This window comes from Tenrec ecaudatus, chromosome 8 (genome assembly GCF_050624435.1).
Source record: "Tenrec ecaudatus isolate mTenEca1 chromosome 8, mTenEca1.hap1, whole genome shotgun sequence".
Taxonomy (NCBI): domain Eukaryota; kingdom Metazoa; phylum Chordata; class Mammalia; order Afrosoricida; family Tenrecidae; genus Tenrec; species Tenrec ecaudatus.
In genome coordinates this window covers 83,654,330-83,681,123 of record NC_134537.1, presented here as the reverse complement: position 1 = coordinate 83,681,123, position 26,794 = coordinate 83,654,330, and the positions used below count along the sequence as shown (strand labels likewise).

General features: G+C 49.5%; 1 protein-coding gene and 1 pseudogene across 1 annotated transcript; one reads left to right on the top strand and one right to left on the bottom strand.

Moving 5' to 3' along the window:
- Nucleotides 1-8,568: 8,568 nt before the first annotated feature.
- On the bottom strand, nt 8,569-26,573 carry CLU (clusterin). The gene is made up of 9 exons (XM_075556480.1): nt 26,427-26,573; nt 22,096-22,224; nt 19,099-19,247; nt 16,213-16,383; nt 14,783-15,191; nt 13,944-14,051; nt 9,494-9,723; nt 9,011-9,180; nt 8,569-8,800 (listed from the first exon to the last, which is right to left on the bottom strand). Exons 2-9 carry the CDS (start codon nt 22,181-22,183, stop codon nt 8,791-8,793), a joined length of 1,335 nt encoding a protein of 444 aa, XP_075412595.1. The 5' UTR covers nt 22,184-22,224; nt 26,427-26,573; the 3' UTR covers nt 8,569-8,790.
- LOC142454595 (peptidyl-prolyl cis-trans isomerase D pseudogene) lies at nt 20,564-21,615 on the top strand (annotated as a pseudogene).
- Nucleotides 26,574-26,794: the final 221 nt, after the last annotated feature.

The following is a 26,794-nucleotide window of genomic DNA, read 5'->3' as shown; positions in this document are numbered from 1 at the left end:
TTTTGATGAAAATAATCTCTTTGATTTGTGATCTTTTGAATGGTCACCAATCCTGAAAATTCTCCTTGCATATCTTTGGGGTCCTTACTGAGCCCTTCAGGCGGGCCCCTGGAGGCATCACCAATTCAAATAGGCTTGTTCCCCTCTCCTCCCTGCTGCTTCTATTTCAGGCTCCACAGGCTGGCTGGTTCTCACCTCTCCTCATAAGGCTGTCATGGGCTAAGCCTGGGGTACCTCCGGAGTCCCTGAGAGAGACCAAAGAATAACACACTTAACCAGGTGTTCAAATCTACCCAGAGGCACTTTGGCAGAAAGGACCTGGTAATATACTTCTGCAAAAAAAAAAAAAACTTTCTTCTAGTTTTTAATATTTTCTGCATTCTTTTAGATTAAGCCTTTTCTTTTGCTTGTTGTGATTGTTACTCTTGGTATGTGAAATCCAGGGTAGGTAAATCTACGGAGGATGCATGGCTTCGTGGGAGTATATGGCAGGAAAAGGTTGGTGGGGAAACACGTACAAAAAAAGAGGAAAATGTTCTAAAATCTATTGTGGTGATGACTTCACCCCTCTTCCTGATATAATTGAATAGGAATTGTATGATAGGTGGATTAAGTACCAATAAAACTTAAAAAAAACAACAAACACCCTAAGGCAAAGTGAATCTATGGCATGGCAAGAGATCTCACAAGCTGCCCCTGCCCTCTTGTGGCGAGCTACGGAAATGTCGTTTGGGAAATGCGGTGGTTAGGCTGGTGCTCTGAGTACGGAAATGTGATGATGGATGGTTAGTGCTGGGCACATCCAGGAAGAAAGCCGGTGGAGAGATGGGAAATAGTGTCTCCCTGTGTGGAACTGAATCACAGAGCTGCATCAGGGCCGCGGGGCCAGGAGCGGCTCTCAAAGGTGTACTTGGGGTGAGATGCCACCAGCCAAACTAAAAGAAGCCAACCTCAGGACGTGGATTTGGAGCAAGCAGGTGGTAAGAAGGTGAGTTCTCTCTGGGTGTACAGCTCTGCCCTTGCTCTCAGGACCATGAAGACGAGAAGTGGGGGAGGTGGGGGGCTCTGGGTGAATTGGTAGGAACCACCTCTATTCCGCAGTGAGAGAACAGGCTGGCTACCCTACCAGCAGGCACCAGCTGGGCTCTGCAGTGAGGGCTTACCTCAGTCCGTGCCTCTGTCCTGGGAGCTCACATCACATCACCGGGAGGCCACTGCTCAGGAGGTTCCCCAGAATACAAAAACGTGGGACACTCAGAGCCCCACACGGAGCCCCTTGACTTCACTGTTAGTGATTCTAGATGAAAATCACACCCCACCCCCTGCCCCCCGAACCATTAGCCATGCCCACCTGGTCACCTGCACAAGAGGATCAATAAGGTCTTGAACTCAGGAATGCACTAGGTAGGACGTGTGTGGGGAAGGTGGGCAAGGCAGAGTTGACAGGGGCTAGAAAGTAGACCCACACTGAGGACACAAACATCACTGAAGGGAACGGGCACTTTGTCTCCTTCCCCCAGGCATCAGCTGTCAGCCAAGAAACAGGAATGTGCTGCTGGTTATCTGCGTCCGGGAGGCATCGGAGCCGCACACCTGTGGCCTGAACTACACCTGCTAGTGTCTCTCACTGCCATTGAGTGGATGCCAATTCACAGTGCCCTATAGGACAGAGTAGGACTGTCCCTGTGAGTTTCCAAGACTGTAAGTCTTTATGGCAGAAGGAAGCCAGGTAGCCTAAAGTGACAAGAAATGCCGCTGGCAGGGAGGAAACTCCGAGGAAGCCACTAGGGAGGTTGGCGAGGAAGTGTTCTCTACTGGAGATTGGCTTCAAACTTAGAAGGGGTGTTCCCAAGAGGTTATGAGTTGGGCACCTAACCCAAAGGTTGGTAGTTCAAAACCACCTGCAGACTCTCCTCGGGAGAAAGACAGAACTTTCTATTACCGTAGAGATACAGCCTCCGAAACTCACAGTGGCAGTTCACCCCCGTCCTATAAGGTCGCTATTGCCTCGATGGCAGTGGGTTTGAGTTTTTTTATTAAATCTTCAGTAACTGAAATGAAAGCTAGGCAGGAACTATCCAAGGGATAAGAGAGTGAAGGGGTGGGTGGGGAGAAACAGCTACAAGCACTCTAATCCCAGAGTCCCTGGTGGTGTGGGCGGCTGATGAGCTCAACTGCTAACTGGAAGTTTAGAGACCTGAATCCACCCAGAGGCCCCTCGGGAGCTAGACCTGATGAGCTACTTCCTAAAGGTCAGAAAAGTCCTACGAAGTCCGGTTCTACTCTGACACGTGTGGGGTTGGCGTGGACTTGACAGCAGCTAGTGATCCCCCATCCCGAGTGCAGGTCTTTGAAGAGGGACCCTGGAGCGAAAGGGGGAAATGCTGGCAGCAGTGGAAACTGAGGATCCCGGATGGGGTACCTCGGTCTCAGCTTGGCAGCGCTGAAAGGATTCACGCAGCAGAAGCTTGTTTGTAGCCCTAGTGACTGTGATGTGAAGGGGTTTCAGGTATCACAGTCTCAAGAACACACGCTGTTGAGGCCCCAAACCCACACTTACAGAACCCTGAAATCCCAGGGGGCCAAGAGAGAGTGCGCCCCCTACCCCCAGCAGGCCCCGGGTGGGTATGCAGGCCTTGGGTGGGACTCCCGGTGGGACTCCCACCCTCCGTTTACAGCATGCACCTGGGACTCCCACCCTCTGTTCACAGCATGCACCTGGGACTCCCACCCTCCGTTCACAGCATGCACCTGAGCGAGAGCAGAGTAAAGGGGAGATCCAGCTAGCTGCCTGAAGCCTGTGTCTTTAGCCCCTAGGGTTGGGGAGGGATGGTTGAAGGTACTGGCTGATCTTATTGACTGACTTTAGGCCTGCCTGTGTGATGCCATGTGGCTGAGCCTGGGTGCCCAGGTGGACTTCCTACCTGGGCCTAGGGGCCATGTGTCTGAGCATGTTGAGTTTGGATCTTCCCATAGGTACCTAATGGATGCCTGCATTCTTTCCAACCCCATTGTTGTGGCCCTCTGCAGATTGTCCCAAATCTAGCTACCTAATAAAGCCCGCTGTGTGAAATACCTGAGCCTGCCCTCTCTCCGTGTTTTCCCTGGTCTTCCTGATGGCAGGGCCTGTGAGTGGCTAAGAAAAACAGAATGAACCACATTTTGGTTTGTTTTTAATGTTTTTATAACATTTAATGGATTGCCTTGGAACACGGAGAGAGAGAGTATCATGCTATGCGTGTGATGGGGCGATTGGGTGACATACTTATTACACATGGGGCTGCAATCCACAAGGTCAGCAGTTCAGTAACCACCAGTTGCTCGTTGGGAGCATGATAGGGCTTTCAATCTTGGAAACTCACAGGGGCAGTTCTGCCTTGTCCTAGACCTAGAGGGACACTATGAGTCAGCATCGACTCAGGGGCAGTGAGCTTAGCCTCATGATAATTTCATGAATAGATAGATAGATAATATTTTCTTTTATTAAATCATTTTATTGGGGCTCATACAACACTTATAATAATCCATAGTACATTAATTGTGAAAAGCACATTTTGTACATTCGTTGCCCTCATCATTCTCAAAACATTTGCTCTCCACTTAAGCTGCTGGCATCAGCTCCTCATTTCCCCCCCTCCCTCCCCTCTCCCCTCTCCCTCATGAACCCTTGATAATTAATAAGTTATTATTTTGTCATATCTTATACTGTCTGACGTCTCCCTTGACCCACTTTTCTGTTATCCATTCCCCAGGGAGGAGGTTATATGTAGATCCCTGTCATCGGTTCCCCCTTTTCACCCCACCTTCCCTCCACCCTCCCAGTATCGCCACTCTCACCACTGGTCCTGAAGGGATCATCGCCCTGGATTCCCTGTGTTTCCAGTTCCCATCTGTACCAGTGTACATCCTCTGGTCCAGCTCTTCCATAAAGACTGGAACCAGAGAGGGCCTATAGTGTATATTTTCAATGAATCCCTGGTACACTCAAGGAAGGTGGGCTGCTGAAGGGATGCCGGCTTAAGTTTGGGTAATGAGAATCTTTGGATGTTGTCAGTGCACCTCTGGTTTTGTGCATTGCCACTGGCTTCCCACTGAGTCAGCCGCCAGCCCCACAGCTCTCAGCGCCAGGCACAAAGGCACAAAGTACCACCCAGGCCTGCACAAGAGCCACAGTCAGCTGTGTCATGGAGCGGTGTGATTTTCCAAAGTCTGTCGCCAAGCCTTTCTTCCGAGTCTATTTTAATCTGGAAGCTCTGCTGAGACCATTCTAGTATCACCTGGGTCTCCACCAACAGACAGATGATGTTCACACTTGAGGCACCTTGACTGAGACTCAAACTTGTCTCCCACGTGGAGGGCAAGAACACTACCCTGACCCACCTTTGGTTGTATTCCTGTGGAGTCATTTGCAAAGACATCAATTGTCCCTCATTCAAATCTTTATGCATGCCCCACAGGAGTAAGTGGTCGACTCTGCCCATCACCCCTCTCCCTGTGATGCACCTCCTTTAATCCAGCTGTCATGAACTGGGACTGCCAGATGGACTGGAGATGCATAAGGGACCTAGGGGATGTTCAGTATCTGGGTGAGTTCAGCCTTTGGGCCCCTGCGTGTGGGTAGAATTGAATGACTCTGCCCTCTGCCCATTCCTGCCTAGTCCAATTAAGAGTGAACGTGGCTAACTGTTAAACAGCTCATGGGTGACGGGACAGGGAGTTGCACAAATGTGCTGACGTTACCCAGCCTGCACTAAGTGATGCCGGAATTGAGGCAGATGACCACAGAAGGTGAGGTCAGAGATGTAGCAGATTAGTGCGTGGGCCTATCTCAGAAGCAAACAGAGAGTTCATTATTAACCTGGGAAATTGGTAGCATGTAGTCTGGAATTTACTGTTATCATACTGGCTGATTGAGCAATCATCAGTTCTATTAAAAATTCTCAAAAACCTGAGTTCTGTTGGCATTCTCTCTGGAACGATTTGATGCTTCCCGGGACAGCCACGCTATCCTGCTACAATGAGAGAAATCCGTGGAATATCTGAGCCTCTGGTCAAAGGTAGAGTGCTGGGGAGGAAAAGGAGGCAATGAGCGCACCTCAACTCTGCCTCTTACTCCCTGCACAGCCCCACATGAATGGTCCTGATTATTTCTAAAACTGCACTCACCATTACCTCTCCCAGCTTTACTCCATTTCCAAGCCTCCTGCTTCATTGTGATTAAGAGCTCCTGGAACCAGCTTCAATTCACTTGGGGGCCCAGGTCTCAGGCAACTTGATTCACTCTAACCACCATTCCAATCACGCGATAACATCTCAAGCAGATTCGATTACTCCCCGATAGCTTCTTTAATAAAACAATCCAATTTACTTTAGAACTTTAATCTCCTATCCAAATAAAAAGGTTTCCCCTTCCCCAACAAAAGCCAGAATGGAGACAGGAGAAGGGTAGTGGATGGGGGAGGGTGCTTAATCTATCATCCCCTCCAGTCCCCTTCTGACTCCCTGAGAGCGGGGGAGGGGAAGGGCTCGCCACACTCCTCCTCTCTCCACTGGTCAAGCAGTTCTGAGCATCGCTGATGGTGGTCTGGAGACAGCTTGCTTGGTCTGCCATTGGTGGTCTCCCCATCGGTAGTATGAGCTGGCCTTGAACCTGAGTATCCAAGGGTGCCTGTAGAGGGGGTCGACTCAGTCCTCCTCAGGACCCTCATCAACAGTCCAAGCCCCGGCTCTTCTCTGGGCTGGGCTTGCTTTACTTGATAATGGAACACAGCCACTGCTATCCAGGGGCATTTACCTTAGTTCTCTCCATCCAATTCTGTCCCCGAATGTGTAATGTGCATGAAGATGATGTCAAAAGCCTATTTTAAGGCCTTTTGAGCCCGTCTGGTTCCTCATGGCCTCAAGAGAAACTCTGCTCTGCAGACACCTGGGCAACTCTCCAGTCCCCCACAACTCCCTCCTACTTAGTACCAAAGGACAGCAATTCTGCTGCAAGTCATGGTATTTTCACTGGCCTCGTGTGCATGTGAAAGTTGGACATTAAATAAGGAAGACCCTAGAAGAATCAGTCGTTTGAATTGTGGTGCTGGGGAAGAATGTGGAGAGTACCAGGGCTGCCGAAAGAACAAACAAATCTGTCTTGGAAGAAGCACGGCCCATGCGCTCCTCTGAGGCAAGGGTGGCGAGACTTACATGCTTTGCACATGTTGTCAAGAGAGACCAGTTCCTGGAGATGGACATCAGGCTTGGTAAAGCAGCTAAAAAGAGGAAAGCTCTCTAGGAGATGGATTGACACAGTGGCTGCAACCATGGGCTCAAGCATGGTAACAGTGATGAGGGAGGCAGGGCCAGGCAGTGTCTCCTTCTATTGTGCATTGGGGCACTATGGGTCAGAACTGACTCGATGGCAGTGAGTTTTGCTTTTGAGTGCTTTCTGGAACCTCACAACAGTGGGAAAATGGAAATAATGTTTTGAATGTGCTCTGGGACACTACTGGAACAAAGGATTTACAGTTAGAGACATTATTTAAAGATGTCTTCTTGGCCAAACATGATAGGGGGACAAAAGGAAAGTAAAAGGAAATAGAGTAGCAGTTCTCAACCTTCATGAGGGAGGGTGATGGAGGGAGGGGGAACGTGAGAAGCTGAAGCCAAGGGCTCAAGTAGAAAGAAAGTGTTTTGAAAGTGATGAAGGTAACAAATGTACAAATGTGCTTGACACAATGGATGTATGTATGGATTGTAATAAGAATTGTAATATCCCCCAGTAAAATGATTTTTTTAAGTTTTGAAACAAAAAAAAGAAACATACCACTTTCCTCTAGTTCTTTAATGCTTTCTCCACCCACTATCATAACTCCAATTCTACAAAGCATGTACACTGGCATGTACACCAGATAAGAGCTGGAAACACAGGGAATCCAGGACAGATAAACCCCTCAGGACCAATAATAAGAGTAGTCATACCAGGAGGGGAATGGAAGGTGGGGTAGAAAGGAGGAATTGATTACAATGATCTACATATAACCCCTCTCAGTGGGATGAACAACAGAAAAAGTGGGTGAAGGGAGACATTGGTTAGTATAAGGCATGAAAAAATAATTTATAAATTATCAAGGGTTTGTGAGGGAAGGAGGGTGGGAAAGTAGGGGGGGAAATGAGGACCTGATATCAAGGTCTCAAGTAGAATATATTTATGATGGGAACCTATGTACAAATGTGCTTGACACAATGGATGGATGGATGGATGGATGGATGGATGGATGGATGGATGGTGATAACAGCTATAAGAGCCCCCAATACAATGATTTTTAAAAATACCTTCTAACCCCACAACCCAATGAACGTGTATGTCGACTCACAGTGACCCTTGTAGAACTGCCCCTGTGAATGTGGGACTGTAACTCGTTACAGGAGTAGAAAACCCCACCTTTCTCCCATTGAGTGGCTAGTGGTTTTGAAACACTGACGTTGCAGTGAGCAGCCCAATGCATAATCAATATTCCACCAGGGCTCTGTGAGTTCTCGTGCCAGCAATCCTAAAATATTAACTTCTTTTGATGGTAACTCATCCTTAAGAATTAAATTGGATGCTCCTGTAACTGAGTTGTTGGCATAGGCTGTTATTCATTTACATGTGGGCTTTGCTACCAATCTATGAGACACACACAGATTTTTTTCCACTTTATGTATGTGTGATGAAGAGGATTCTTTAATTAGAAAGTACGACTAAGTGGAAAGGCTTGATTACTTTATGTTGAGATGTGTACCAGGTTAGGCAGGGAAGGCTACTGGTAACATAGGATATGGCAGCCAGAACTATGTTTCAGAAGTAGCAAGTCATCTGGATGGTGGAAACAGGGTCAGTGTGCTCAACTGCTGACAAAAATGTCTGAGGTTCGATTCCACCCAGAGGAGCCTCGGAATAAAGGACTGGTAATCTGCCTCCCAACCATTGGGAACCCTGTGGATCAGTCTGCCTCACACACACGGGGCACCATGCATTGGCACTCACTGGATGCCAAATGGACAAGTCACAAGACGATCATAGGCACAGAATGCCCTGTGGTCTAGGGAGAGATGGGCATGCTGTATGGACTGACAGTGGACACGCAGCACCAGGGCCAAGGAGGGGTCACAAAGACTCTAGATCATAAAACTCAGAAGAAAATGGCTTCATTTTGTCATTCCAGGACCAGGGTTTCCATAAGGAAGTTGTCCCTTGGTGTTCTTGAAATACCCCATACACCTGTGAGTATATTCTTGCTCTTACTTTCAACGGGCTCCTTCTGGAAGTGTCTCTCTTATTAGAATGGATCTACAGTTTTCTAAAGCAATTAGAAAAGACTTGCTTTACAGAAACCTTTTAGTTGGCTTGCTGAGATTCAGCTCTCTGAAAGCAAAAGCTGAACCCTCATACTTTTTTCTTCTCAATCGGAGATCATCTTAGCAGCTCTTCTTTCTTTCTTTCCTCCCTCCCTCCCTTCCTATTTTTTTTTTTCATACCTAAAATAGAACGGGGGAGATAGACAAACAGCGGACACACAAACAGGACATGCCAGAGCCATCTGATCGCAAGGCGATTTTATTGAATTGGTTGCAAATGGAAGGAGTGGTTCCCACTAGCGGCAACTGCCAGCAGGAACTGCCAGCAGGAGCTTGCAGACTCCACAAGGGAGGTGGGTTGGGTCTGGTTGGAGGGCCTTAGAAACGGGGATGGAGCTACTTGGTGCTGGGCGGAACTCTCTCCTGGCTTTATCCCAGAAGCAAGTGGAAAGCAGCGTTCATATCTTACTCCTCTCTAAAAAAAAAAAAATAATGAAAAGGTTTGGTGGGTGCGGGTGAGAAGAGAAGGATTCAAACTTCCAACACTCTTATCAACTCAGAAGGAACATCTTCCAAAGCAAGGATCAAATTCCCACTGGGTTTAAGGGCCCGGGCTGCAGGAGGAGCCCTGCTCGCCAGCAGGGACCTCGGGTGCGGGTTTGTTTGGCGACACCCGCGTGCTTACTGGTGCTTCCTGCGGAACTCGTCCAGGGCTTTCTTTGCCACGATCTCCATAAATTTAGGCTCGTCCCAGGCGACTTCTTTGGGGACGGTCAGCGTCATGGGGTCAGAATCAAAGAGCTGCACCATCACCTCACTGTCCTCAGACTTGGAGCCAGGTGCTCTGGCAGTGACCTGCGAGGCAGGGGGTGAGAAGAGAGAGGGAGGTCGAGGGGCCGCACGTGCTGGTTGGGCAGCTGGGCGCATGTGTGGGAGTGCTCTTCACCCCGTCGTGGGAACCTGGAAAGGCTGCGTCTTTGCGTGGGAAATCCAGACAAGCATCCGGGCACGTAACCACTGTGCCGCCGGAGCTCCTGAGGACTGATAGGATAGATAGTTGCTATCATATAGGATAGCCAGGAAAGTTTTACCAAGGAAGTTGGCCCTTGAAAATAGGCATGAGTGCGCAAAGCTATTTGCACCGTATGTGCTGGGGGACAGGGCTCACCGAGAAGACCTGGAGATAGGCATTGTCGCTGTTGCGGGTGTTGTTAGCCAGCTGGGATACCCAGCTAAACTGCTGGTTGAGCTGGTCCAGCAGGGAGGAGGTATTGAACATCTTCTGCTGGTAGGATTTGAGCAGCTCATCGTAGTGCTTGGTGAATTTCTCCGCAATCTGGAGGGCAGTCTTAAGCTCCTGTCGCAGCTGGGCCTGGGCAGGGTTGGTGGCAGAACAGTCTGTGCAAAGATTGGCAATGTGAAGGGAAGGCAAATAAGAATGAGCGCATGCGTGGAGATGGGCCCCCAGCAGCAGAATCGGAAGCGGTGCTATTTCAAGTAGCCATCCACCCACTGTGTACTCTCAGCCCACAGCAAAAGGAAGAGCTTGTACCAGAAGGCAATCAGCCCACTCTTGCCTTCAATAAGACCTTGCTCTGAACAACAACAACAAAATCAGCTGGACCGAACAGTGCGCTTGCTTAGCGGCTTAACTGACTTATTCAGGCCGAAGGTCTTTATCTCCTTGGAGACGGGTAACAGTCCTGAGTGAAGGAATGTGCTTTGAATTGCATTGACCAGGAATGTTCTGTTCCTCAGGGCAGGAGCTAGCCTTGTTGCCTTATCCCTCTGGGGATTCATTTCAGGAAAGGGGTACTATTACTTATACCTCCTATTTATGTGGCATGGATCTATTATACCTACTATTTGTGCACTATGGATCACAGACCAGGTAAGGTGATTCAGAGGAATACTGGGATGTCAGAATTGCCTTCTTTACTTATAGGAGTCCACAGGGAATATATATTAACCCGCTTGGCTGCTACCTGAAAGGCTGGCAGTTTGAATCTACCAGAGGTGCCTCAGAAGAAAGACCTGGCAATCTAATGTCCCCAGAATTAGCCATTCAAAACTCAGTGGAGCACAGTTCCACTGTGATACACATGGGGCCACTATGGGGGAGAATCAACTACATAGCAATGGGTTTATTTACCAGTAATAAAACGGGGGTCCACAGTAGTAAAGGCCTTGCTTAAAGTCATAGACTTCTTCATCTGTGAGGCCAGCATTAAACCCCGAATCTTTAACTCCTAAACTTGGACTCTTCCTATTCTGGGTCTGTGATGCTGGATCGTTCTTCTATCTTGGCTTTTGAGCACCTCGGCAAAGATTCTTACCCCAAATGCCCAGGCAGGAGCAGGACACCTAGGTCACACAGTTCTCCTCAGCATTGCAGCCAGGTGGAGGGGGAGTCCCGAACACCCACAGCTGGCCACCAAGCTCATCAGGAGAGCAAAGACCAGAGCGTTCCGCCTGCTGCCCAGTGCCTGCTGCAGGTTGTAATGTTTCTGAGAGTTGGCAGTTAATCTCCATCTCTTTAATAATTATTGTCTTTCTCTCATTAAGTTATTATTTTTTAATATCAGGGGGATGAGGGTGGGGCTATCCAGAGGGTACATCCAACTTCTAATCATGGGGAAAGAGATCTAGAAACATTTATATAAAATAAAATAAAACCATATGTAAGACATTTTTGATTTTCGTAGCTGCTCAGGAGGCTTTGCTGCTGGAATCTACTGGGCAGAGACCAGGGGTGCTGATAAACATCCGAAGCTGCATAGGACAGCCCCCATGATCGAGCATCATCAGCTCCAAATATCCTGAGAGCTGAAGCCGAGAAATCTTAGGCTAGAACTTTCTTTCAGAACACATTCGTATAGGTGCAAGCAACAAATCCATCACCACTAGACTGATTCCAACTCAGGGCAGCAAACAGGGCTCCATAATGCTTTCTGAGCTCCATCCGGCCTTTGGGTTCAAACTACCAACTTGTAGGCCAGCAGCCAAGAACAAACTGTTTATGCCACCCTCAGAGCTCATGATGGCAAGCACCATAAACAAGCAGCAAATCTTCCTCCATAAAGGGCGGTGTTTAATAAGCTGTGGTGCGCAGACGTGAAGATCAGTGGCAGAGGGATCAGTCTGAGCCCAGGCATGCGTATGTCTCTTCTTGCTCTAACTTGATTAACTTTCTTATTATCCAAACACCAAACTCACTGATATCAAGTAGCTTCAGACTCACAGTGACTCAGTGAGCACAACTGCCCCTTTCGGTTTCTGAGACTTTGAACCTTTACAGAAGTAGAAAACCTCCTCTTTCTCCCATGGAGCAGCTGGTGAGTTTGAACCACCACCTCTGCAGTTAGCAGTTTAATGTGTAACCCACTAGGCCACCAGAGCTTCTTACTGGAATGAAGCACTATATAATTAATGCTATAATAACGACTGTGCTCTCTGGGGAAAGCCCAAGGGGCCTAATTAATTGTCACTTGGGGAGCAGCAGCCAAGTAATGCAGCAAATCTGAGAAAGAAAGAATAAACTTTTTTAAAGTGTTAAGTAGCAAAGACGTCTCTTGGAAGGCTAAACCTGACCTAAGCCATAGTATTTTCAATCACCTTATGCATTCAAAAGCTGGACAATGAATAAGGAAGGAGGGAGAAGGATTGATGCTGTGGAAGGCCCGTGCGGGTGAAGACCCTGGAGTGAACCGTGGGCTGCCAGAAGACCAAGCACATCTGTCTCTGAAGAAGCACAGCCAGAATATTCTTATCAGCATTGCTGCTGAGACTTCATCCCCGGTACTTCAGACATGTGACCAAGAGAGGTAAGTCCCTGTATGTGTGCTACATTGTGCCACGCTTGGTAAAGTAGACAGCTGGTGGAAAAGAGGAACACCCTCAATGAGATGGATTGACAGGCGGCTGCCACAATGGACCCAGGCCTGACGATGGTGAGGATGGTGCTGGACACGGCAGTGCTCCCTAGCTGGGACACGGTGTTGCTATCAATCAGAGCAGACGCAACAGCACCCAACAACAACTATTTATATTTCTTCCCAGAGCCTCTTGTGGCCTTAGTATTTATTTTGCAGTGGTTTCTGAAATTACAGGGATGAAGCTAGGAATATTTAACTAGACTCCCAAGGTCTGTCCCAGTAAATCCAAACACATTAAGTAAGCGCAAAGCTGCAAGATTGATAAGCTAGTCACAAGGGAAACCATTAACTCTTTGCAAGCATGTACTACTGTGTACCAGGAGCGACTCTAGATACTTTTACATCTGTTATTTCGATGTAAGAAGAATTTTGTCCATGTCCAGACCTAATGAAATCCGGGGGTGGGGGGCACCCCTGAAATGAAGTATTTCCTCTGCGTAGAGAAGCAGATAAAGAAAACAGTGCTGGGGCACCCACAGGCCAGCACCGTTGTGGGTCAAGACATCATCGCAGTTATGAAAGTTGGACTTCCTGCTCCCTGACTGGGGAGCGAAACTGCCATGGGCAGTCAGTCCCGTAACCTTTCCAGGGCTCAGTTGCCTCCTCTGTAAAAGAGACGATAACTGGACCCAGCTCATTGGGTTGTATGTGTTTGTAAAATGTTTAAACATTACCTGGCACCCTGGCAAGTTACCTCTAAAATTCCATCGTCTGCAGAGAATCCTGAGCATGGGTACTCTGCCAGGCTGACCCCCAACTACCAGTCTGTCACATGGCGGTGGCCGGACACTGGAAAATATGCCACCGTTATTTCCAGCACCAGCAGGGCCATCCTTGGTGTGCATGTTTCAGCTGCACTTTCAGACGGAAACAGACCAGGAAGAAAGGCCTGGTGATCTGTTTCTAGAGATGAGTGAATGGGAACTAAAAAGCCCTAGGGAGCAATGCAGAACATTGCAAGCACACGCTGGAAAACGAGGCCGCTGGCATTAAACTTCCACAGTGGCTGCAGTAGCAGACTAGACCATACCACCACCAATCACGAGGCTCACACAAAACGGGACAATGTCCGGCCTGTCCTATGAGCGGGCAGCATGAATCTCAAACTAACTCCCTCAGGAACAACACTTGGGTCTTGGGATCCGAATAACAACAACAATAACAAAATCAAAGGAGGATGACTATTTTAAAAGGTAAAAAAATAAGAGCCCCGCCCCACTCCTACGGAACACCTGCCTCCCCATGCCAGGTGGTATGGCAGACACCGCCCCTACTGCCTCACGGCAGGATTTTCACCTGGGGCAGAAAAACAACACCCCCCCGCCCCCGCTGTCTCATCAGTGCCCACTCATGATGACCTCCTGTGGGTCAGAGCAGAAGCGTGCTCTAGGGGGTTTGCCAGGGCTGTTTTTCTTTCCAATTAAATTACCAGTCTTTTCTTTCCAGACACCTCTGAGTGGACTTGAACAGCCAACCTTTCCATTTGAAGGTGAGCTTGTTAACTGTCTGCCCCAGCCGGGTGGCCAGCCACGGTGTTGGGTTGAGGGCTGTGTGAGGCTAAGGCTGGGCGGACAGGAGAGCTGGGAGCCCGACTCCTGTCTGGCTTCAGTAAAGGCGGCGGCGCTAGCGAGGCACAAATGGCCCAAAGACAGGGCCGCAGCTTGCAGCGGCCGCCTGACTCACCCACAGACAGGAGCTCCTGGCACTTCTCACACTGGCTCTTCATCTTCAGGCAGCCCGTGGAGTTGCGGCGCATTTCTCGGCACACCAGGCGGCTGTTGTTGTTGTGTTCTGGAGACACGGAGGGAAGGGGCTCTCGTGATGGGGGATTCAGCAGACCAGAGGGGGGCCACACACACTTTGGTGAACCCTTCCTCCTAATAGCATGGCCCTTTCAGAGGGTTCTGGAGTTCAGGGGTTGGCAGGCCTGTGTCTCTGGAAGGTGGTCCAGGTCAGGGACCTCACAGAGCAGAGGACACGTGGGGCCCTGGATATGGTGCTTGTCTGCCCGCCTCCAAGCTATGCTCATATGGCTCCACCAGCCAGGCATGGCTGTCCTGCCCGCCTCTCCATCTGATGAGGTCTCCCTCCCTCCATACACCCTTAACTACTTGTACTTCTCTTGGACAACATCGCATTGTTTGCCCTGCTTTCTATCTGACTCATTTGCAATCCGTTCCCAACCAAACTGAGACCAGTCAAACCAGAGGGACTGGTGTTGGATGGGAAGGGATTAGGCAACACAGGAGAGCTTTGAATTAAAATATATCTATATTTTCTGTTGCATCTGCATAGCGCATGAAACTCAGTGCTACTCAGAAGCTACAAGGAGGACCCCATTTCTGCCTTCAAGGGGGCTCGCGGACTGGCTAGTAGTGAGAAATGAGCCACGCAGAATGCAGAAGGAAGGGAAGCACCCAGGAGCCACCTGGCGTGGCTCACAGCATCTAAGGAGGCTGCTTGGTGATCAACAAACGGTTAGTTCCCACCCCTGCCAATGAAGAACAAGACCTCTTTCAAACCTGTAGCAAATCCCCCCATCAGGGGATGGTGGGAGATATCCATGGCCTGTTGAGCCTGCTGGATCAGGTTTGAGAAGGGCTGGAAGGTGTCCAGGAAGCTCAGAGGCTTATGAAAAAAGAAAGGGTCCATATCCCGGACCACACGGGACTTGGGGTACAAGAAGTGGGTCTTAGGAAAAGAATGGTCATGGAAGTTGCTGAAGGGCAAGTGGAAGAAAGGCTTCAGGGGCTCGGGCCTGAAGAACCGGCTCTGGAACAGCTCGTCCAGCACTTTGGACAGCTGGCTGAACCGGCCCTCCATGTCTTCCATCATGTAGGTCTGCTCCTGGTTGTTCTCCATCAAGGTGTCAACACGGTCACCGTCCATCCAGATGTAAAAAGGAGACGACTGGTTCAGGAACTCCTCCAGCTGAAAAGAGCCCAAAGGGGCCACAGTTGGGAGTGGCTCACCCAGGCCACAGGCCCTGGCGCCTCTCTTTTGTACCTCAGTCTCCTCAGAGTCACAGTGAGTGACCGAAGGCCAGCAAGGGAGACTGGCCCCCGTTAGGCCACTGTCAATGCCTTTCCATTCAACCTCCTCCAAAGAGGGGAGAGCTGAGAGATAAGCTTAGGGACACTCAAGGCGCATGACTTCAGGGGCTACTGCACTGGAAACGTACCCAGGCTAAAGTGAGGACCAACTGACTGGCCTTCAGGAATAGCACCAGGGGAGGGTCACAGTTAAGAACAGGATCAATATTAATGTATTGAAAATACTCAAGTTCCTCCCTCTCCCTGTATGGAAACATGTTTGTCTGTTATGGGCCAGCTCTGTGTGTTATATTCCTCCAGCATGAGCATCTGTCCACTAGGATGACAAATAGATGGTGTGGGTGCTTTTACACCACGTTTCTGTACTCATGGCAGACATTACCAATTGATTGTGGTACTTTGAGCCCTAATACAGACACTCTTAATCAATTGTATGTGTCACATGAAATGAAACATGGAGAGAAAAGATAGAGCCTGTCTCCTTCCTCACTGGTGCTTCCTCCAACAATGGCCTGAGCCTGCGGTCAGAGCGGAGGGAACCTAGCGAGTTCCCTCCACAGGCCTACTTTATTCTACCTTGGGATAAAGATCGTGACCCCTTAAGGTAAGGTGACCAGATGTCCAGCTTTTGGCGGGACAGTCCCGATTTTTAACACTTTGTCCCGCACCCCGCAGCATTTTTTTAAAGTCCCGATTTTTGGAAAGAATGCACGACAAGCTAGGGCATACGGTTTTCGGCTGCCATGTGGCTCTTTCACCAGGATAGGAGTTTTATCAATGGTGTCCCACTTTACCAATGTTAAAATCTGGTCATCTTACTAAGCACAGAGAGCTGTCTCTTCAAGTCCTTATCCCTACCCAGAACCTCAGCTGTACCCTGAACGCTTTTCCCCTTTCACCTGATGGCCAACGGCCGGAGAGCCGCTTCTGCAGATGCGTGTGTAGAACCTCATGCAGGTTTGTTTCAGGCAAGGTTTGCATTCCTCCCAGAGGGCCATCATGGTATCATTGCACACCTCTGGAGATGCCTTCAGCTTCGTTTCGGTATCCCTGGTCACCTTTATGGCATCCTGCAGGACAGAGTCTGGGTTAGCCACTCAGAAGCCACCTCCTTCTCCTCTGAAGCAGTGCTTTGTACGGCGCCTGAGAGGCCCTCTGCTGCCCAGGCAGATCTTCCTTTGGGCAATACAGTGTAGATTCCCACCCCTGCTTTGGCTCAGAGTTGCCTTCACTTGCCTACCTGGAATTCCCTCCCCACTGACCTCTAAACATGCTCACAGACTCCAGGATCCCAATTGTTCCTCAAAGTGTTTTCTAAGTAACTCCTATTACCTGTGTGGACATCTTTTACTGACTCATCACAGGAATAGTCTTAACCCTGGACTCTACCACTCACATATCTAATTTTCTATCCTCAATTCCTGGCCAAATGTCACTGGCCAAAGCAGCTGCACCCTAGCTGAGTCTCCCTTTCCTGTTGTACCTCCTTGGTTGCTGGCATGCAAAGGGAACAGACAAGCTTTTAAAACCCAAATCCCTACCACTGTCAGAACTTTCCAACCTGCCCATGCCATTGGACCCAATTATTCTATAAGAATCTATCCTGGAGAATTCCTAAAATAAAGAGAAAATCCCTAGGCCTAAGGATATTTGTATGGCAAAAACATAACGATAAACAAAACAATGGCATCCACCCAGATTCTCAAAAGTAAAGAACAAGTTGAGCGAGATTCATTACATACAAAGAGTCGGTAATTGTGTCATTGCCACTGAAAATAATATAAAAAGCCTTTTCCATGTCAAAAATTCATAATTTTGCCAACAGTTACTGCAAAAAGAGTATATATGGGCAGATGTATATGGTAGTAGGAAATATATTAACCATTCATAGTGGATTGGTCTCAGGTGAAAGAATGATGGAAAGGTTTTCTTCCTCTCTTTCCCTATCTTTTCTACTTTTCTATATTAAAATAGGTATAAGCGAGTTTATTTCCAGAAAATATTGACTAAACTATCCCATCCCAGAACAAAGCTACACTCTCAGGACCCAACTCCAGAGGGGCTGGAGCTTGCAGCATCTTCATCCCACTTTCTCTCACCCTTACCCTCAACTCCAGGCTGAGGAAGGTCACCACACCTGCATGGATCTGAAACACCTGTCCACTTCCTGTCCTTCTGGTCCACGTATTCCTCACCTAAGATGCCACGATGAACTTTTCCAAATGGTGCAGTTAATGATACAATATGGTTGTCGAATATCAAACACCCACGATAATACAACAAACATCTGAGACCAGGACTTGCCCCCTTCTCAGGAATTTTTGAGGCTGCTCATACAACTGTGAGGACTAACATGGACACTAAGAAAGGGCTTCATGTTTTCAGGAAAAGTTATGGAGTTGCATCCAGGCCAACATTTCCTTAAGTGACTTTGCTGGAATCACGGTTGAACTATCAGGACAGACATGCGTTCCCAGACCAGTTCAATTTAAGAAACACTGAGCTAACTTACAAAGTTGCTCATGTTTCTTTACTGCAAGATGTCCAGAACCTTTGAAATCATTTTAATATGTATTATAGGTCATGATGGCAGGTGGCCCCATCTGAGCATTTCTTCATCCTGGCATTTCCTCCATTAGGGTCAGGTGGCAAGGATGTCTAGGACATGCCAGTTGGAGATGACTGGTTTTAAAAAATAATTCATTTATTAGTGATTATTATATAACTCGTTTTTAACATGGCTGAGGCATTGAAGTAGATGATAGGTGAATTATGTCTCAATAAGACTAGTTTAAAAAGTGACAAGTTATTTATTGAATTGTGATATGTTGGTTTTGTTGATCTGGATGCAGATCTGGGTGGTGCAAACAACTAATTTGCTTAACTGCTAATCAACCAAAAGCTCAGAGGTTCAAGTCCAGAAGGGCCCCAAAATCAAGATCTGCTGACCCACATCTGAAAAATTAACCAATGAAAACTCTGCTGAGCACAGGTCTGCTCTGATGCACGGGGGCGTGGCCATGAGTTGGTTCCGACTCAATGGCAACTGCTGGTGGTGGCGGTGACGGTGGTTTGAGACATGCTGCGCTCACTTTCAGACTCAAGGGGTCTCTTTATGAAATAGTCAGCCGCTCTGGAAAGACAGGAGGAAAGACACACCCAGTGTGTGTCTGGCTTGAGCCCAATCCCATTTCCACTGCTCAGTGTAGGCTCCTCAAAGCAGGCTCCATCCCTCTCCTCGCTCCAGCCACCAAATGATCCAAAGCTTGGACCTTGTGTGTGGTTGTTGCAGTTGTTTGTATGCACTGAGTTGATTCCAACTCACAGCAACAAGAGAAAGGAACGCTGCCAGCTCCTGCATCCCCCCCCCCCCCAATTCTTCCTGTGCCTGTGCTTGTGGAAGTAACCAGTGTGCCAATCCACCTTGCTCTTCTGTGCTGACCCTCTACCACACTTGAGATCCTTCTCCAGGGGCTGGTGCCTCCTGATGACATGTGAAAAGTACATGAGACTGTAAGGGTTTGGGGGGGGGGAAATGCTATTGAATCTGAGCATCAAGCTCTGGGCTAGATCTGTAACAACAACAACAACAAAAACCCAGATCTGAGATCTCACCCTCTGAAGTTTTCACAAGCTAGTAAATCTCTATTATTTCACGACAGCTGACTCAGCCCTGGGTGGATTGGAAGTCGCTATGGCAACCCAGCAAGGCACCTTGCAGATTAGGGATCATCCACCTCTGCCCTCCAGCAGGACTGGATCAAGGTCACCTGGCTCACCCTTACCTCTTTCTGCTTCTTGGCTTTCTCTAGGGTGTTGAGCAGAGTCTGGCGCTCTTCATCTGTTTCACTCATGAGGGCTTTTATCTCTTTCATTCCCTTGAGAGCGTTTCGAATTTCCTCATCGATGTACTTACTCCCCTGGGCGGACAAATCTGCAACAGAAGGGCAGGGGGTTGAACCAGGGGGTGAGAGGGCGCTGAGCAGATGGCCATGGCTGCAGCTGTAATGAGCAGGAAGGAGCTGCCAAGGCTGGGACCCCTGGCAGGCAGCTTTGACTATGGATTTCCATCACAGCTTTCACTGTGTTCCGCATAGAGGGGCGGAGCCTGAGAGCCAAAGCCATCCAACAGCTCAGAAAGCGCATATTAGGAAGTGGCGCCACAGGGTTGCAGCGTCAACGCGATGTCCAAGAGGCGGTCTTCAATCTGGAAAAGGATTGGGGCCACAGAAGGAAACATGGAAGAAAAACAAATGAAGAGCAACTTTGTCAACATCACAACATAACTATGGTTATTTTGGATGTAAAATTTCCTAGGGAATTCACTTTAAACAAGCTCTTGTGCTACTTTGTCCTAAGGCACTGTGCGAGGGAAGGCGAATGTAAAGATGAATGATCAGCACCTCCCCCCACCCCGCTCTGCTCTGGTGGCGTAGTGAGTTACATGTTGGGCTGCTCACCACAACATCAGCAGTTTGAAACCACCAGAGGCTCAGCAGGATAAACATAAGGCTTTCCACTCCCATAAAGATCTGTGGTCTTGGAAACCCCAAAGGGCAGATCCACTCTGTCCTATAGGGCTGCCATGAGTGGGAAACAATTTAATGTCCATCAGCTTGAGATGAGTCTTTCCTCGAGGAGACGGTCATCAAAACCTGAGGCTCACCTTGGGACCCAGGCAACCCAAGGTGAGCGGTGCCCACATTCATCTCCGACACGTGCTGTGCCAAGCCCTGGGCTGACACTTCACATGGGTTTCTTCTAATAGTCCCTGCACCATCCCATGCCCATGTCACAGATGAGGAGAAGGAAGTGTAGTGGAATTGAGATATGGGTCCAGAGTCACGTGCAGCCAGGACTCATACCCATATCTGATCTCAGAGTTGGGCTTTTCACCACTAAAACTAAACCCAACCAACAACCACAGAGTCCGTTGTGGCTCCCAGTGGCCCTCGATAGTCTAACAGCCCAGAAGGACTGCCCGGCTATTAGGAAGCAGATGGACTGGAGGGAGAGAGGATGGGCGCAGGAAAGCAGACCACCAAGAGGAGCTTTGAAGGACGACTGCTCTTCAAACTAAACAGCATGCCCCCTCTTGCCCTTGGGAGCTGAAGACATGGAGCATGACTATGTGAGTGGAAAGGCGGAGGACTGAACCATGGTAACACAAAAGGAGGGGGAGGGAGGCTGAGTTGTCTACATCACACAAGAGGTCTTTCAGCCCACTTCCAAACACATGTGGAAGTCAAGATGTTGCACCCTTCCCCGCAAACTAAACCCTCCGACCCCCCAGCAACCCTGAGTCTTCTTTGAGGTGGACGTCGAAGGGGAGCAAGTTGGTCAAATTGTCTTAGAGTCATTTGCAGATGTTGTCCCTAAAGCTGCAGATAATTCCCATGCATTGTGTATGGGAGAAAAGGCATTGGACTCACAACTGGAAAACCCCTCCATTTCAAAGGGTGCCCTTTCCATCGGATGATTGAGACATTCGTGATTCTGTCGAACCGGAATGGGACAGGCAGAGAAAGTATTTATAGGGAAGAATTTGAAGATGAAAACTTCTGTTATCGGCATGACTGGGCAGGTGTGTTGCGCATGGCAAATGGCCCTCTCTTCTTGATCACAACTGGTCCAACTCCTCGTTTGGATGGTAAACATGTGGAAGTGGGCCAAGTTACTCAAGGAATGGGTGTGGCGAGGATGCTGGCAACCATAGAAATGAAAGGGGAAACGCTGCCCACTTGTGCGTTGTTGCCCAATGTGGGGAATTGAAAGAAGGGCAAGACTCCCAAAAGGTGGTTCTGGTGACAGCCATCCAGACTTCCCTGGGGATGCTGACACAGACTTAAAAGATGGAGATAAAATTTCATTGATAACAGAAGACATGAAAAAAAACTGGAAAGACTTTTTTTAAGTCCCAGAACTGGGAGATGACCATAAAGATGTATGCCAAAGTGTTAAGGGGTGTGGAAGGTTTAAAGGCTGTTAATGAGAAAGCAGGTAGATCCAAGCTACAACCTATAGCTTTAAGTGATGTGCTGAATGTTGGAGCTTGCAAACTGAAGATGCCCAGTTGGCAGGGAGCAATTTGGAGGCTCTTGAACTAGATCCAGCAGAGACCAAGGCACTGTACCGCAGTGCTCAAGGTGGCATGGATTAAAAGACTGATCCAGCACCCGCTGAGACAGCCCCAGAGACAAGCTCTCCAGGCAGAAGTGCGGGAAGTCAAGCAAAAGGCAAAGGCGCAGAAAGATAAAGAGAAAGCAACTTATGCAAAAAATGTTTGCTTAATAAAAAGCTGAATTTTGGAAATGTGATCTAAAGGCAATAGGATTTAAGGGTGATTGACAAACATGTCCCTAATGTGTTTCTTTTTATGATTTAGTTTCCCATTGTTTATTGTTTAGGAATACTGATGAGGCCTCTTAATAAAACAGTGCCACACACCCAAATGGGGTGGGGTGGGGGATCAGTAAAGACTCGAGGGGACTGAGGCAGCCACAAGCAAGAGAGAGCGGGAGCTGGGCTTTGACGACAGAGGATGCAGTCAGCTGAGGGCCCTGAGAACAGAGCGAAATGTCATCAGAAAGGACTTGCCCTTGCTGGGAAATATCTAAAAGCCAACTGGACCCCAGCAGCCCAGACAGGGGAAATCAGACTGGCACAAGATACAGATGGTCTTTAACACATTGGGGTCCTGGCAGAGAATTGCCACTTTCGTCCGCCTGAGAAGCAGCTCTAGAGCTGGGGTCCCCCGGGGACAGCACGCTGTGGGTACTTACGCTGCAGTTCATTGGCTGAGGTGTTCTCCTCGCCCAGCCCCTGCCCCTGGAGCAGCCCCAGAAGCAGCAGCAGCAGGAGAGTCTTCATCTTGCCGCCTCCTCTTCTCCTTCTGGAATCCTCGCACGTCCCTGGTGGACAGAGGAAGGGAAATGTCATGGCAACGGCTAGTCAGCCCTCCAGCTTCCTGCCCAGCCTGCTGCCTGAGCAGCTTCCACAGAATGCAGAGCCGGAGGCTGCTCTTGTGCCTGTTGTGTTTGATCCCGGGGAAAACCAGCAGGGAAGGGAAGACTTTTCAGAGAAGGTAGATGGTTCGAGGCAGAAACGATAAGGTCAGCGGCAAACTACAGGAAAAGCAACGTCCAGGAGTCAAGCCCCCTACTTTCTCTCCTACCCACCCATCGTAGGTCTATATGAGGGGACTTCAAAAAGCTTGTGGAAAAAACAGAAGACACTGGGAATTTTCCCACTAACATTTTGAAACCCCTTCCAATATGCCTGAGCAAGATCTATGAGTTTACTGTACCTCGGCCTCCTTGTGTAGATAAAGACTGCCGACGCATAGTGACCCTATAGGGCAGGGTAGAACTGCCCCTGTGGATTTCCAGAGGGTAACTGTGTATGGGAGTAGCATGCCTTCTCTTTCTCCCACAGAGCCACTAGTGGTTTTAAACTGCTGACCTTACGAATCACAGCCACCATGTAGCCATGACGCCACCAGGGCTCCTGACCTTGGCAGTGTCTCCAATGATACATGCTCCTAGCAGACTTACTCATCCTCAACGGACTCATTCTCCCCCTCCCTACACTCCCCTCCAGTGGGGACTGCAGGCCAGAGAGCAAAAACGAAAACCCAGATGGGCGTTAGCATCCCCCGTCCTCCCTCACAGCAGACACGAGTAATCAACTGTGCATCACAGGCATCGGCGCCACAGGCCCTCCATGCCACCGACGATCTCTTTTCAAGGGGCAAGAACAGCCAACCCTTTGTGCTGACACAGGAAATCAAACCCATTTGGGACTCGAGCCAGGCTGCATGTGAACCCAGCGAGGAAAATGCTCTGCAGGGCAGACAGAGGGACGTGTGAAAACAGAGGAGCAGACTTGGGCCTCAACCATTCCAGGAAGTCTCTTTGGGAGGACACATCCTCTGGCTTCGCCAGACCCCTTGGCAGCACCCTGGCCCCCAAGCCCTGTACGGTGCTCTTGCCACCACCCTGCCAGCTCCCACAGCCAGGACATCAGGGCACAGCCTCAGGCTTACACAATGTTGCACAAAGCAGAAGCCCTCCCCCTACCCGGCTCCACCACTTATCCAAATACACACATTTCCCATAACACAAGGGAAGGGGGCCAGGGAGTTCCCCGGCCCCAGCCTTTTCCTAAAATTGCTCCCATCAAAAAACCACTCTCCAGCGACCAGACCCATGGGTCCACTTGGCAGGACAGTAGGAGCACAGCATACCAGGAGGGCAGCGGGAAGGTGGGAAGAAGAGGGAGGAAGGTGGAACTGATCAAGTGGTAGACACATAACCACCGCTCCCACCACCCCAGGGGAACAAACAAAAGAAACTGTGGGGGGAGGGAGATAGCAGTCAGTGAAAGATATGAAAACAATAATAATTTATAGTTTATCAAGGAGCCACGAGGGTGGGAAGTGGGGAGGGAGGGAAAAAAGAGGAGCTGATACCAAGGGCTCAAAAGAAAGTACGGTAACTTTAGAAAATGATGATGGCAACATATGCGCAAATATGCTTGATATAATAGATGCATGGATTGTTATAAATGCTATAAGAGCTCCCAATAAAATGATCTTTTAATAAAAAGTAAAAAGCCTGTCATGAACAGTAGTGAACAAGGCTTCCCGAGTTGTGGTTCTCGAAGCAAACCTACAGCATGAAGGAGAAAGAGGGCAGAAGGAGGCGGGGCGAGCAGGGCCATCACCTTCCCCCAAGATGACAGGATGGACGGGCAGCAGGCTAGACACAGAGCACGGTTTCAGGCCTACTGCGAGGCTCTGCCCAGGCTGCCCACTGAGGCTTGACGTGCCTCGAGCGGGGACAGAGCCTTTGTCACGCCAGACAGACAAAGCGTGGGGCAGCGAACACCGCTCCAGGGGAGATTTCCAGGTTCTGACCAGAGAGAGTGGGGGGCCTCGAAGAATGGAGAGGCACGGCATTCAACAGCAAGAGTCCTAGCAAGGAGTCCAGAGACTCCTCTCCTCAGCGTCTACAGGGTCTTGTTGGTTGGAAAGAAACCACCCCTGCCCAACCCCTGTGACTTGGAGAGGTGGGCGCTTGAGGCCCAGACAGAATAAGGCTCCCCAGAGCCCACTGCAAGGCCATAGAAACCTGCTCTTTCCTTAACAATGGGTCCCTTAAACTGCTGGGTCTCAGTTTCTTGATCATGTATCCTTCAGAGATGCACACGTGTTTTATAAACACGAGGGTCTTATATAATCATAGTAAATTGTCACTATTTGAAAAGGTGACCTAGGACCCCTTCTGTCCAGTGGCGATCTACAGAGGGCTTTTACAGGGTCTGTAGAGGAAACCCGAACAGGCTCAGACAGGCCGTCAGGGTCCCTGATCAGTCTCTGTGGCTTTTTTCAGGCGGGGGGTGTGGGGGAAGGAGGAAGAGGATGGGGCTTCTAAAAGTTTAAAGTGCCTCTGAATCACCCGGGGACCTTGTTACCTCGCTTGCTCCGACTCAGTAGGTCTGGGGCATAGCACCTGCCTCTGTGTTTCTAAAGAACTGGCAGATGACACTGATCAGGAAGGCTGGTGTGATGGCAACACCAGAGCAATGGGTGGCCAGGCAACTGCCCGGCCTCTCCCCTGACGGCACTGGGCTGACGGGATGCACACATGGGGTCCCTCCTTTTCCCACCTCTACTCAACACGCCTCCACCCAGGGAGGCTTAAACCTCTAGGCCTGGCTCCTTCTATTAGCAAAAGCTGGCCCTGTGGGTGACGGAGCTGTGACGGAGGAACGAGACGAGGAGATGGAGGAGCATAAGGCTGCCTTCCAGAGCAGGTCCCCTCTAGGCACGCCTTCCTCCGAGCTTGAAATGCCCCGAGTGCTCCCAAGCACCAACTCCAGAGCCAGAAGCCACCCAGGAAATGGGTCCAAGTGCAGAGGGAACAGTGAGAGCGAAGAGAGCGACTCCAGAGTGAGGAGCTGGCACAGCTAGCGTGCTGCAGAAGTAGGCCTGGTGCCAGAGCCCACGCGACTGTCGTACTGCCTCCCGCAATGTAGAAACTCAAGCCCAAGAAGGAAAACAAGTTATTTGTAAGTCACACCATCCAGGGGCAAAAATTAATATTGAAAATGTTTTTTTTCTATGCATTTTTATACCATTAGGTCATTTACATGCACAAACTACAAATATTCTTTAAAAGCCTATGTTGATGGTTAATATTCCATTTTTCTATTGTCCCTCTTTTTTTTCATTCCTATAGATTTGAACACTTTCTATATGCCTCCTCTCTTATAAGCAATGCTCTCAGGATCCATCTATAGTATCTGTAGTTACAGTCTTAAGATCTTCTAAAACTAAACTTGAAAGCACTTTAAAATTCTTAAAAAAGAAAAGAAAAATCAGCTTCAAAAATTAGGTCCCAAAATTCTGGAAGGAGAAGGTTTGGGTTCTCAGAACCAATTCTGACACTTATTTTGCTGCTTAACTTTGGAGAAAGGCCCAAACCCCTAGGGCTCAGAAAATCACCCGTGAAAGGATACGGTTGTGTTAGTCATCTGAGGCCTAAGGGAGAAGCTGCACTTTTACCCAGATGCACCTTGGGTGCATGGAAAAGCAGGTGGTCGCACCGTACATTGAAACCCACCAATACGTCATACGACCACATTATTCTGCAAACTGCATGATTTACAGAAAACAAGCTGGCCCGTACCTGCAAACCCACCACTACAGGGGAGGCTCAGCACCTTCTCAGGAAGATGAGACCTGTGAAGGGTCGGTCTGACAAGTGGCCCGGCTCCACCAGCTTCCCATCTTTGGCCAAGGACAATCCTTACATCTGTACTGCTGGCCAGACAGATTTGTGGTGGGAGCGAATGAGCCCTAGCATGCCGGAAGCCCAGCCTGTGGGCTGTCCGGGCACCGCAGGGCCCCAGCCACTCAGCACCTGGATCACTGCATTGTGACGGGGCTCTGGCCACCGCTGTTCCTGGCCACCCCTTAGGCTGCCTTACAATCACTCTGCCAGCACTGTCATCCTCTCCCTTAATGGCCGCTACCTCCGGCCCGCCCATCTGTCTGGTGTTAGGCTCTGCGCAGGCATAGGAAAGATCGGGAAGGGGAAGTACATCTCACCGGTCCCAGGCACCCGGCTTCTGTGCGCTCTTCCTGGCGGAGAGGCTGCGTGGTTGAGCACCGGAGCGCTGGTATTTATAGCGCGCCGCGTAGTGCACACCCCCTCTGGGGCTGGCTGCAAACCTGCGTGACTCAAGCCCAAAGAATGCCACGGGACGCGCAGGGAGCTTTCTGGAAGCTGGCCGTGGCCCTGCAGGGAGAAGCGGTGCAACGCCAGAAGGCGGCTCTGGGTGGCGCATGGGTACCAGGAATGGCGCGCGGGCTCCGGAGACCCACAGGTGCCTGTATGCTCCGTGAGCTGAGTTGGAAAGTAGCGCCCAGCCTCCCAGGCCCCCCACTCCCGCCAGAGGTTTAGTTTACGGATGCAC